At 44.6% G+C, this 14,052-nt stretch overlaps 1 protein-coding gene across 6 annotated transcripts in view; it reads right to left on the reverse strand.

The window, feature by feature from the left end:
- fgfr2 (fibroblast growth factor receptor 2) overlaps nucleotides 1-13,232 on the reverse strand; it is a 37,729-nt gene extending 24,497 nt beyond the window's left edge. For 4 of the 6 annotated variants that reach the window (XM_075475733.1, XM_075475727.1, XM_075475747.1 and 1 more), the window contains exons 1-4: nucleotides 12,627-13,232; nucleotides 10,378-10,633; nucleotides 3,600-3,857; nucleotides 3,219-3,293 (exon numbers count right to left, since the gene is read on the reverse strand). In XM_075475733.1, the coding sequence (XP_075331848.1) occupies nucleotides 3,219-3,293; nucleotides 3,600-3,857; nucleotides 10,378-10,558 (514 nt within the window). In that variant the 5' untranslated portion in view covers nucleotides 10,559-10,633; nucleotides 12,627-13,232. The remainder of the gene's footprint in view (nucleotides 1-3,218; nucleotides 3,294-3,599; nucleotides 3,858-10,377; nucleotides 10,634-12,626) is intronic. The other 2 variants (XM_075475755.1, XM_075475763.1) reach the window with 2 other exon arrangements.
- Nucleotides 13,233-14,052: the final 820 nt, after the last annotated feature.

Consider the following 14,052-nt stretch of genomic DNA (forward strand, 5'->3'; position numbering starts at 1 on the left):
GTCCAATCGGCATACTATCAGACACCTCTCATCATTTTCTCTGGCACGAACAACCGGACATGTCGAGCATACTTGGATGGTAAAGTCAGTAAACATTGCTCTTCCTTCCTGACTCGATGCATACAGTAAGTGCCCAAACTATAATTAGCCAACAACCCCCCCCCCCTTCTCTTTTCCCTCACTCTCACTATCGGCCCGATTCTCCCTCCATCTTCACCTCTCAGGCCGCTCCCCTTTTTTTTCCGCTCACTCTGCCTTTCATCACTCCGTCCGTTCAGACGGAGACAGATTAGGTGGAAGGTGGCCAATCATGAAGCTGCCCCTGAAAGGTGAGCGGTGCCGTTTCTCATGCTCTCTGTCCGGAGGGGCAGCACTTCAGACGAGGTCACCCTCAGACCTCCCTCCAGATGAAGCCAAACTCTCGCTGGCAAAACTGCTGTAGCCTCTAGGAAGCCCCCGCCACCCCCCAAAGCCCTGAACATCCGGATCCCCACTCTCGGACGGCTGTTTATCCTTAGCTGGCCTGGGGTGAGCTGAGGTTATCTAACTCCGGCGCTGAGTCAAGATTTTTTCTCTTCTCCAGAGAGCTAAATCCAGTGTCCCTGAATTGTATTTCTCTGCTGAAATGATTTCTTGTTAAGCTGTGGTGTCCTCCTGTTCACTGCTCATCTATGGAAGCTGAACTCGCGATTTAGGGACTTTTAAGAATGTTTAATGCTGTAAAAATCATATATCTCTGAATTTTCACAGGATAATAAGTGATGAAACCTCATCAGACCCTGCATGTCTCTCTGTCTGAAAGCGGCTCAGAGTTCTCTCAGCATTTAGTGTGGCAGCGTTTCTTAATGGCAAAAATTAAATAATCTTGTTCACCAAACATAGGTAGATAGTTATTTGTCTGTACTATTGCGTTAAAAACAATTCGAGATTTTGTATGACAGGTTTCATCAGAATTAATCGACAGTGTTGCAGCAACTTTAACCATCGTGGCTGTTTATCCTTTAATGCTCCAACGAGGGGTGTTGAAAAAAATAATCGATTCAAGTGAGATCCAAGATTCTCATTTTCTAAGATGCAGAGTAGATTCACAAATTAGAAATATCTGTTTCAGATTTTTAGGTGCACTTTTAGGTGATTCTTTTGGAAGCCCGCAAATGTCTTGATGCACATTATCAGCAACTGGAGTTGCAAGAAGTTAAAATAACAGTAACAGTATTTGTATTGCAAAAAGTTAACTTTTTAAAAATATAATAACTGCATAATCAAGATTTGTTTTGAATGGTAAAAAAATAAACCATTGGTTTGCTGAAGATATGAAATCATCCTGTTCACCCCGCCTTCCAAGTGGTGAGCTGCTTATCAGATAAAATACATTTATCGAAGAAACACAATGTAGTTTTTACTCATTTATTTAATAAAGTTTCTGTTTTTGTGGTTGTTGTTTTCTGTGAGTTGGATGTTTTCAGTCTTAACTTTGGGGCCAAATATTTAATTGTCTGTGATCGGTCTGGGAAAATCTTCAAATGTGCCCTTCAACTCCAAGAAAAAGGCAAAATGAGTATGGATATATGTAAATGTAAATAAAGGACAGGAGGATCTATAAAAGCAAAACTCCACGTGGCTCTTTGACTTCATCATGACATCAGTGCTACCCCACCCCACCACCCACCGTCCTACACCCAGTTCCCCCTCACAGATCCCTGCAGAGATTCTTCCATGTGTCCTACAATAACACCACCCACTGCTAACAACATTACTCTGGACAACTTTTATCTTTTTTTTTTTTCTCTGTGCAAAGTTAAATCAATATGCAATGTTTTGCGGCGGACCAATGCAAAAAAATGTAAAAATTTAAAAGCCACAAATATAAAGCTACATCTCGCTCTCTCGTCTCCCTCCCACGCATACATGCGCACTCCTCCTCGCTCCAGTCCTCAGCCCAAAGCCAAGTCTCAGCGCCGTGCTCCGAGAACATTTGGTGCGGATCCAACTCCCCCTCATCTCTACTTCCCCAACTCTTTTAATAATAATCTCAGTTTTGAATTTTAAGAAACACGCACGGCGAGAAAATGCAACTGTACGGCCAGAACAGCTTTCCCTTTGTTTTCAAACAGCTTATTACCACCAGAATTCCTGGATCTTTTCCCTCTCCCCCATTTTTTTCTCCTCTTGCTGAGCTCCCCTTTCTCCCCCTTATTTAATGGATTTCAGGCAATTACAGTCAGCCCAAAAGTGGAGGAGGAGAACTCACGGTGAGACGAAGTGCGTGTGGAGAATTTTAACAAGATGTGGAAGCCCTCGTCGTTACTTCAGCCCCTCTCTGGGAGTGTGTTTGTGAAAGCAGGCATGTGTGCGGCTGCATAAACACATTACTACCTCACTATTGCTGCCTCACCGACAAACTTGGGTAAAACTTTCTCTTTCTCACACTCACACGCACACGCACACACACACACACACACTGGGTCCAGGTGGGTAACTGGGTCCAGATGGGCGTCTTTCATAATGGATGAGCACAGCTGACGGACTGGCTGGCTCCATGAGGCCTGACTACCTGCGAGACACAAGCTGAAGGAATCTCAGGAATCCCTGTATTCCCTTGAGCGTCTAACAAGGAAGACACAGATGTACACACACTCCAAAATCTCACAGCATAGATCTAGACAGCAATATAAAACAGTAGAGACGTGGGTGAAGACCAGATTTGGCAAGTTTGGGTGTTGCTAACAGCTGTCTCCTCTGGATGGTGAAAGCCCACAGACTGTCCGCTTTTTAATACCTCAATGCTAACTGCATAACCTGAACATGGCTAAGACACACTGCCAAGCTAGGTAGATTATTTTGCTTAAGGATCAAGCTCAGACACAGTGTTCGGAGCCGTTTTGTTTCTACCAGATGCAAGCCAAGCTACGTAAGATTTTTAAGCTTTTTATGAGGGGTTAAACAATCGTAAAAAGTTTTTTATTTTATCTTTTTGCTGTGTCCAAAATGGGTTTCTGAAAGTAGGGCAGGGCTGCATCTCCTTGTACCTCCTCGTGATACAAATCATGAGAGGCATTTCACGGGCAGAATAGAGATTGTGGAAAGAGAGTTGACACAGTCAGGTCAGTGCATCCACAGGTCACTACTGTCTGCTTCAGAGCATCCAATCTATGGAAGCTGTTCAGGGAGGGGCTCTCTGACTCTTTCATACCCCTGTTTGTTCCTCCTATACTCACTTAATTGCACTTCATCCGCCCCAGTATCCTCCGATCGCTCTCCATCGTCCTCATCATCCCCCGACGAGATGGCATCTGCACAAAGTAACCACGGTTACTGCCACCCCTTCACAACCCATACACAGACATAATGTAAAGCATCCATAAATTTCCATGCCACGTTATGACAAATTCAAAAGCACAGTGGGGTCTTTTTCGTTTTTCTTTTTTAATTTTTATTTTGCATGCTTTTGCTGCTGCTGTACACACACACACTCATTAGGCTCTTTTCCACGGCCACTTCTGAACTCAACCAAGCACAGTTCAACCATTAATCTCCAAACTTCCTGTACCGTCCTGACCTTTCCTGTCCTGCTCTGTCCTGCCTGCTCCCTGACTCACCTGTGACATTAACTATGAAGCAGACCGTGTCTTTGCCCACGCTGGTGCAGGCGTACAGGCCCGAATCCTTGGGCGTGGCATCACGGATCTGCAGCACCTCTTGCTCTATCAACGTGCGGTTGTTCGTGCCCAGAGAGCTGCCATCTTTGGTCCATGTGATGGTCCCCGTCGCCGGCAGAGGGCAACTCAGCTTCAGCACCTCCCCCGGGTGCACTGAGCACACCGTGGGCTTAGAAATTTGGTATTTGTTCGATGTTTCTGCAGAGCAAATGAAGGTAGGAGCAGGGGGAGGGTGAAGTAGGGGGAAAGGAGGGAACGGACGAATGGAAAGAAGATGGTGCACAAGGAGAAAAGAGAAAAGAGTAGTGGGAGAGGAAGAAAAAAGCCAGTGTAAGAAACAAAACACCACATAACCCCAGTGGATGCATTTAAATTAACTTATGCTGGAGGAGCAATTCAGAGAAGAAGAGGCCCATTTTTAAAAACCATCACACCAACATATTACCACAAAATCCCCGTTATTTGAAATGGAAACCATAGAAACCCTGCTCTGTTTTCTAGTCTGCAGTATGATTGGCATATAGTCTGTGCATGCAGTTACGGTCATAGCAGCATGTGTTGATGAAAAAATAAAATAAAATCAATCGATAATCTGCGAGCAAGTAAGAATTGGCCATCAGTGTGTTGAGGCATCCCACCCCAACCTCCCGACCCTTTCAGTGTAGATACCAAGCAGCCAGTGTGTGTGAGTGAGCACTAGCAGTGCAAAATGATCTCTGCAGCTTTAAAAAAAAAAAGGTAATACAACTCCAGCACGTCTGCCTGTCAGAAAGGAAAGCAGCCAGAAAGGTCCAGGGCGGAAGCAGTTGTCAGGCAGGGGATGTGAGGAGGAGTGGGGATGTGAAGGGGTGGGAGTTGCACTCTTTTCTTGGCATTCTTCTGGTTTTGAATGCGCACCTAAGCTACGAAACCTAGAACTTGCTCCGGCCCTGACTTTTCTGTCTTCCATCTCATGCTTCTTCACTGTTTCATAACATTGCCATGGAGGATCAGCAGGCAAGCCAAGCCAGAGAGCAAAAAACTCAGCGCTTGACTCCAAAGTGCATAAAACCTAAATTTCTGGGAGAAACACCAAGTCTGCTTGTGAGTGCATGTGTGTACACCATGTCCTCTGAAAACTGCATGGACAGAACAAGGAGATTTTGATACATGGGAAGGAATTGGGAATGTACGTAGCTGAGATTTTGCTTCTTCTTCAAAAGGGACTTTATCGATATTCGCACACACATTCATCCATCCATCTACACATTCACTTAAAACTCTTCACAACGACTCTCTGAGAAAAAACTGGAGCAAAGTCAAATTTTCCTGTTGACTGCAGTGCAACAATGTCCACAACAGTGCACAACTGTCTATTTTCTTTGGTGGGAGAGAGGCAAAAGTAAAAGGGGATTAAAAGGATTTGAGAGAGGAAAGTAGCAGCAATGGAAAAGCATACAAAAGAAGCCAGTGATGATGGTATATGTAGAGTGTTTGGCTGAAGTCTGATAGGTGTAATTACGGCAGTGGAACTCCCCACCACTGCACACTTTGTCAGCAACATCCCACCCCCATTATTTGTTTTCACTATGTGTGCGTTGAATGCAAAGTATACCTGTATACAGACATACACACACACACGCACACACACACACACACACACACACACACACACACACACACACACACACACACACAGACTCCAGCCTCTAGAGGAAAGGAAAGTCATTGAGCCGCAAGCCAGTAGTTGAGGCATGTGTGCAAACCTCTATACATTCCCCTTGGGCAAGTAGACAGGTACAGTTCCCGCATTGTCTTTTTTTCCCTCCATTTTTCTGCCTCGAAGTGGAAATAATTAACCCCTCTCTTACCGCCAAGGACTGAGTGTGTGGTCTGATAAGAGGCGGAGCATCTATGTTGATTGATGGGAGCTCTCTCTGCTAACTTTTTACAACGTGGATTTCCGCACCGGAGGCCTTTGCTTTGGTATTATTACAACTGCAAGTTCTACCTTCTGTTCTTTGGTTTGGGTTTTTCTTTTTAAAGATTTAGACACGTTGTAGCTGCACGGAAACACAGTACTTTAGGTACCTGCAGGGGAAAAAGAGCAGGCGTGGACAACTTGAGCCCTGCAATGATGCTAGTGTAGCAATCCAACACCTGGAACATACATACCGAAAAGCACACACTATACACTGAATCAGCACACTGAAGTGAAAGGGAGGGCACTGGCATGATTCATAGAAAGGTGATACGTGTGCGTTTGTGTGTGTGTGTGTGAGCTCTACGAACAAAGAAAGATAGAAAGAGAGAAAACAAGTACAAAAGGTATTGAAGGGAAAACAATTTCTCCGAATGGTTTATCTGATTAAAGAAAGCATGCAGGTGTTAGCTCTGTCGTCATCTTCTTATCTCTGCGGCGTCCATCTGTCCCTCTCCATCAACTCCTCCTACTCCTCCTTCTTCTCCATTCTATCCTTCCGCTTTGCCCTCTTCTTCCTGCTTCCCACACATCCTCAACCCCCGCTCCCATCCGTGACCCCACTGACCTAACCCTGACCCTCTGCTAACCTGTTGACACCTCTCCAGCATACCTGATTCTTCATGGGAACCTGTGTCAAGCAGGCAGATGCACACACACAAACGTTGTCAATGCAGAACCAAGACCCAAGCTGAGAAAACACAGAGTTGTACTGTCACAAGACATGGAACACAAACATGCACACGCACACACCATGGACCACGTGAATGGGGAGAAGTTCAGGGATGCATGCTGAGATGAAGAGTTTTTAAATATTTAAATATTTAGCGACAGCCTTTTCATCTCTGCAAGGTTTCAAAGGAGTAGGGTCCATCTTACACACAAATGTGCACCTACACACAGACTTTTTTCTCAGTTTCTATTCAAACAGCTCTTCTCTTCCCTCCCTCTTTCATCACTGTCATTTTATGCCTCCTCTCCTGAAACACATCTCCATTTCAAAAGCCCATCTCTCTGTGTCTTCCTCCAACAGCTATTACAAGTGTCTATCAGGTGTGATGGATTTAGACTGCCTTCTCCTCGCCATCCCTTCGTCCTTATTCGCACCACCTCAGCTGACAATAATCTGTCTCGCAACCCGAGTGTGGCAAAAACGTAGCAAGCAATTCTCGCTGGAGCAGCCCCTTGATGTCAGTTTGCCCGTGTGCCTGATGTCAGTTTTTTCTCATTTTTCTCATTTTGATCATAGAAAATTTACTTTCACCCATCCATCTCCTCGCACACAGGGAAATGGATTCTCTGTCCTCTGTAACCTCCTCGCATGGTCACAATTTTGCCGCTCTGCCTTCTCTGACGTCTCTACACATTATAATCCCACATTATAATTCTGCTTTCTTTTAAACTCTCATCATGACCTTTCCAGAACCCCACTTGACCCTTTTAAAACACTGGATACCCCTTGGCTCAAATAATCCTCCGACGTGGAAGCTCGAGAGACACTCAGAAGAACTGCTTGGCTCTGGCTAGTAAAAGTTAATCTGGAGAATGTGACACTGATAAAAATATGCAATACAGCTGCGACATTATTTTATTGTAAAGTTATCATCCTGTTTCTCAATTATAATTTTAAAACAGCATATTGTCCATGACTTGAACATGTTTAATTACTCAAGCTCTAACAAAGCCTATCAAATCATAGTTAGCTTGCATGATTAAAACATCTGGGAAACTGTGGCCCTTTTAAGTCTATTATCTTTAGCACTATATACAGTTCATGTGTAGTGGATGCAAAAATTTTGTTCAGTCCTATCAGAAAACTGGACCACTTTCTGTAGTTTATTTTGAAAACTAGTGTCTTTGTGTACTTTACATTTTGTCTAGTAGGTTTCTTCAACATTTTCCTTTTTCCTCCATCATCCTAAACCATATCATTGCCAGCTGAAATTCCTGTCTGTGTCCAGCCCTGCACGGGCGAGTCCACCGAGACTTGAGGCACAAACTGGCACAGGTAGCAGCTCTTCCCAGCCTCTTATCAGACAAGTGTGAGATTGAGCGGTGGAGTGACAAGCCAAGGTAAACAAACAGACTCAGAGCCTCAGCATTAACAACAGCTAACGGCAAGCAAATAAAAGTCATTGTGTGAAAGCTGTATATTCAGTCCAGCTCTCCCCCTGCAGTGACCTGTTGGTCACAACAGTGTTTGGGTAGAGTTCAGTTTCACTGCCAAAGCTATGTGTCATTAATCGGCCAGCTGGCACTTTTATACTTTTACAACTGTACTCCTACTGTGTAGATAGGACAGTGTTCCAGATAGGTAAGCCTGCAAGTCCTTCACTTTCACACCTTCCATACAAAAAACCCAAAACACACAACGACTCGCAGTCTACTAAAAAAATGTTGCCTCTCTGTTCTGTTTGACATAAGGATTGTGAATATGATTTTAAAAATACAGCATGCGAGCGGAAGCAAAAATCAGGCAGCGGATAAACACAGAAATGTGCCATGAGGGTTATTAACCATCTTTTATATTCAGAAACTCTTCCAAGGAATAATCTCCATCTTATTCCTGTGTCTGTCTAAACACGGTGCATCAAAGAGTAATGCTGAAGCTTATATCTGTTTAAAAACTGAAGCATTTTGAAGTTCTGCCCCCGTGCTAATCAGAACATTTTTCAAGAGTCGAGTTTGGCAGGGACCTCAAGAAAGCACAGCCAAACCATGAACTGACTTTTGTCAGCTGCACTCGTTCCAGTATGCCTGGAGCACACCACAGAGCAGAAAATGCCTTTGTCAAAGACACACATGCATGCACACACCTCCTGCATTCGGCGCCATTGTAATTCAGCTCTGTCAGTGTATTTTAATCACTGTGCAAATGGAGAGCGCCTGGACAAAGTAAACACTCCCAATAGATACTGAGGTGGCTGCAGCAAAAACAATGGGCCTGTTGTGGAGGCCTCAACCAACGCGCTCGCTCCACTTCTTCTGTTACAGCTGCAACAGGTAAACAAACTAGGAGGGCCACCGAGGGTACAGGCGTGGGCTCTACGGAGACACCACTGATATGCAATCTGAGGCATCTACAGCAATTTCTGCTCCCACAGACACAGTCAGGAGTGTGACCAAGGCTGCCGGAGTGGGGCTGGTAGAAATTCTAAACATATCTGTAGGGGTTGTTATTAGGACAGAGAGGACAGGACCTGCCAACGTGTCTGCCTAACATCTGTGTCCTACAGGTGACACCAGCGGGGCCTGGTAGGACTAGGAAACAGAAGCAAACTGTGACAAACAAAAGCTGTGGCCACGCAGATTCAATCACACTCAAATGCAGTAGAAACATCTGTTTTCACTCAAATTTACCAAAAGAAAACTTGATTCAGAATCAGATAAAGGTAGGTTCTTGTGCCTTTTTCTACCCCTCATCATGTGACCCCCAGATTTACCCACTTAATCTCCAGTCACATGATTTCACCGCTGACCAGCTCTCTGTAATCTCTCCATCTAAAGGAGAACTCAAATATGCACAAATCCTCTTAGAAATTTCCCTTAGGACTGTGTAACTGTGGAAAACTTTTTCCTGTAATCTCTGTAGCCATGTAGTGTAGCGCTTGCACCATGTGGGGCTCAGAGCTCACCAGCGTGGAGCCAAACAGTCTGAGAAAGAACAACAAAAACAACAAGAGAGAAGAGCTCAGGCAGCTTCTCATCAAGATAGGCAAGAATGATACCTGACCTCCAGGGCAAAGGGCAAGACAAGTTACACAGTGTGTGTGTGCGTGTGAAAGAGATGGGGGATGTGGCTTAAAAAGTGATGCCCTGTTGTTGGCCTAACTTAAAATTAGCATGCTGATTAAAGCCCGGGAACAAAGGGCTGTGGAATGCGAGTTACCATTCACCAAAACAACTAATTAGCTCATCTCTAACCGTTCACAGGCCTTTCACAAAAGGTTATTTTTTTTTTAAATAGATTTGCTACTTGAAAAAGAAAGTCTTTTAAAACAACTTTACTGCACAAACTTTACAGAAGAACGTTGCACATGCAGAAAAAGAAAAGCCCTGAATCTGACTTTCTCTTTTCCTCCTCGCTCTCTGTTCTTTCCAGGAAAGAAGGGCAAGGGAGAGATGCCAGCATAAACACTGTCCCACCCTCGTTCACAGCTTTTCCTTCGGTTCTCCCACACAGGGTCACAAGCCTGGCTTTGATACTCAAGCAAACCCTGGACCAGCTCAGGCATCAGCAAAGGAAAACAAAAAAGTGTGAATCACACACCTTGTGGTGAGAAAAAACAACAAATCACGATACTGAGGTTAATTATTCCTCTTCTGTTTATCTATCTTAATCCCCCCCCCCCCCCCCCCCCCCCCCCCCCCCACAACATTTGTATGTAAATTTCCCTCTTTCTACTTTCTGGATATTTCTAAAATTTAACAGTTAGAAAGCTCTGGTTTCACTGCATGAAAGCTCAAGAAAGGGGAAAAGCACAACTTCAGAAAATTAAAACCAATGTCACTTAAGAAATGGCTCATTTTCAGAGAGGGGAAACTCTATGAAACCCTCATTTTGCTGTCAGGGATGTTTTTCCCACTGAGGAGTAAATAAATGTGAAGTTCTCTAAAGAAAGGACAGAAACATTCACCAAAACTTGAGAGATCTACATCCACTTTCCAAAATCAAACCTAACAAATGTCTTTCCTTTTCTCCCCCATCTGCCTCACCACCCAGGCTCTTCTTTTCCTTCTGCACCTACTGTTGCTTACCTTCAGGTTCCAAAGTTGCCTCCTGCTCCTTGGTCGCAGTGAGGGGCGGTCGGGCCACGCTGACGGTCAGAAGGGACAGCAGGATGGTGGCCAGCAGCCAGGCCCAAGAGGCCATCCCGTTAGAGGCAGACAGCGTTCCCCATACCCCCCTTTTCCACCTCCCCCTGGACACTGATCCCATCTGAGGGGGTCCGCCCAACCATCAATTGCTGCCGGGTCGGCCTGTCACTCACTGGAATTCACCCAATCACCTGGTCTGTGGGGTGAACGAGAAACAGGGAAAGGTGCAGCAATGAAGGCAGAGCATGACAGAAGAGGAGGACATAAGTGTGAGCAGAATGGAGAGGGGGGGGGGGGCCTTAGAAAAAAAAATTATCAGCTGAAATTGAACACTCCTAATCCATTCTAGAGAACTTGTTTTGGCACCACCTTCCTCTTAATTTATTTTTGAAAAAGCGAGGCAGACAAATGGGGCGAGAGAGCGTTTCAAAATGCTGTCAAACAAGCCATGCCACAGACATACCAAAGCTGTGAGACACAGAGCCGCGGCGCATCTACCTTTACGCCTCATCTATAATCATATAGCCTACATTGAAATACATTGTAAAGAAGCCAAATGAGAAACATCTTAGTGCTGCAGTCAAGCCAATTTGGTGTATCCAAGTCACACAGCTGCCACAGCTCAGCCTTCACAAGTTTATTTAATTTCACACAAATCCGACATGGAAAAATGCTCCAGCATCATCACCTGTTCCGTTTTACCACGCTGCCTTGTTGTCTCTTCTTAATTAAATATTAAAAAAACATGTTTTAACTGAAGATCCGCCGCGCCACAGGACATACACCAGATTATTTATTTTATTCCCCCGCGCAACAGATGCGCCAGACCTGTCGCCCGCGCCGCTGCTTTCGTGTTGATTCTATTCGTTTGGGGCTTTTATTGAATTCTCGTGACTTGATTAGCCTAAGAGACCAGTCGGCTCTAAATTAAATGAAATAGTTTAATATTGGGACACACACATATCAGTGTGTTTAGCCAGACATCTGCGGTTCAGCCGCAGTTAAGTGTCTCCGGAGGTTTACTGAAGTCACGCTACTTTCTGTTCCAGCTGGACGAATCGATTGGTTTCACCCGCAAAGACACATATAACTAGACTTTTTGAAAGCGAAGATGAAAAGCACAAGCGGATTTATCTTTAATTCACCCCTATGGGCTACAGGGGATATTCACCAGAGGTAGGCGCGCACCTGATGTCGGAGCTGCATCCTTGAATTTACCCCAGACGTCTTAACGTTATTGGAGAATTGCGCCGGATTGTTTGTTGGAATTAAAGCTTCTGATTTTACACTGTGGCGGCAAAGACAAATAAATCATTAATGAGGTGTAAACCAATCAGTGCACCAATCAAGCACAGGGCTTACCGCTGTCTGAAAACTTCTGCAGGACCAAAAACAAGACCCAAATTTATCCTAAACAGAATTTCTTTCCCACATTACTGCCTAAAGTACGACTAGATCAGATTATTCTGCAGGTATGAAACTAAATGAAAAAGCATACTGACGACTAAAAAACAACTAAAAATGCGCTCTTCTCTGCAGACCTTTGGAACTTTGCGCCATGCATGAGCACAGCTTTCATTTAAACCCGGGGTTTGAATGAAATGTCTTGGCACTGGCTTGATTCCCATTGAAATTCAAATCAGTTGGCTTTTCCACAATGGGGGCTCATTTGGAGCTGCTCGGTGATTTAGGGCTCCGGCACCAAGCAGTGGAAAAACAACTGCGGTCACGGGGTAATTGGCACCATAAATGCGATGTAGAAAATTAAGCAAAGTAATAAATAACCAGGACACTTGTTAATGGGCTCTAAAGTGATGATGCAAGGTGTTGTGTGGTTCCTCGTCATCTAAAATAAACAACGAGATCTAACGGATTTAACTTTAACGTGTGTAATGAAGGATGCGAAAAGTGGGAGATATGTTACGCACAAACTATTATTTTGCTGCATAATAGAAAATCTCAAAAAGGAAACTTCACACGGAACTTCACGTTACTTGGCTTCTCGGAAGTAACTTAGATAGGTACAAGACTTTTTAAATTCAAGGGGAGGCAGAAAAATAATTCGCTTTTCCAACAGCCGTCCATAAAATTGTAAGCAAAAGCCTAGTATGGCTGCAGAAAAACTGACAGATAAGATGCTGGAGAAGATTTTCCCAGCTGCGTTTTTATCGTAAACAGCCTATGCTTACCAGGGAGGACTAAAATCGTGGAGATCTCTGTTTTGGCATGCACAGATAAGGGAGGAGAGAGCATGAGCTGTATCCAGAGGGTGGAATGTCTCCAAAACCACAATGCAGCAAAAGAAAAAAAAAATCTGAGGCGCAGCCTTTTTTCAGTTTACTATTCCACAATCAGCCGGCATCGACTCTGGTCAGAGGATATATTCCAAACCAGAATGGCAATGTAGTCCAGTGCCATGCAGAGAAATCCGAGTTTACACTCTTTATCCAGTGAAAACAGCTCGGAAAACCATATTGCTGTCGTCGGCGTCCCCCCCCCACCCCCCCGAAACTTTCCTCCCCGTCACCAAGTTTCTTCCAGGGCGCAGAACATGCCCAGCGTTCCCGAGAAGCGCACTTGTCAACTAAATAGAAAGTTTGCAGCCACTACGGAGGTGGAATGTGGCTGAAGCTGTTGAAAGTAAATGGTTGTCCAGTGCAGAATGTCATAAAATCCATCAATGTGCGTTCCCCTGGTGAGAAGAGCGTCTTTCACGTCTCCTTCCCCTCTTCCGCAGACACTCTTCGTTCGCACTGTTTCTCAGACGCTTTGTCAGGTTTACTAGGTTTTTTCTCCTCTCCACACACCGCCCTCCTCCTTTCCTCTAGTGGGTGTCACCCCCCCCCACTCCTCCTCCCCACACACAAGCACCCCGACTGTAATTTGAGCCGCTTCCTGGCCGCAGTGCCTTTGGGCCCTGCCCTCCTCCGCCCATCAAACTGCAGAGCTGCCTGCTTGCTTTGCGCTCAACTTGCTCACACCGAGTGCGCTCCTCAGCTCTCAGACATCAGAAACAACGCCGCTCTGTGGACAACGCGTGACATCCGCAGCTCACTTATGCCGCTGTACAGGCGCACAAAGCCACACAGCACAGTAATATTTTTATTTTCATCTTGCATGGATGGAAGTATTCAGATTGGGGGGGTTAGTGAGAATTACTGAGGATTATTGAGTATTTTCTGTAAAATGCAGTCAAATGGAAGTCATTATCTTTTCCCCTGATCAACAATGTCTTTGCATTATACATAATATACACATTTGGAAGACTTACTACTTGAGTATTACTTTGTTGGCTACTTTTTCATTACAGGGAAAGTTTTTACACACTACATACACAATCTTCTCGTGATTAACTCACATACTAGTTGAATATGTAAAATAAACTATAACTTGTGATCCCTTACACCATGCAAATGCTGTTTATGTTAAGTTGAATCAAGGCAAAAAGAAAAAGAAAAAAGAGAATACAAAAGCCAAATATATTTTTATTATATAGTGTGAATTATAACAGAGTTTCGAATAACCTCAGTCCATAACTGTCCAATAAATTAGCAGCTCTGTCTTCTAAAAGAGAGACCTCCCGTAGCTGGTCCCCCACTCCCTCAAGCTGTCTAC

This window comes from Odontesthes bonariensis, chromosome 2 (genome assembly GCF_027942865.1).
Source record: "Odontesthes bonariensis isolate fOdoBon6 chromosome 2, fOdoBon6.hap1, whole genome shotgun sequence".
NCBI classification, from domain to species: domain Eukaryota; kingdom Metazoa; phylum Chordata; class Actinopteri; order Atheriniformes; family Atherinopsidae; genus Odontesthes; species Odontesthes bonariensis.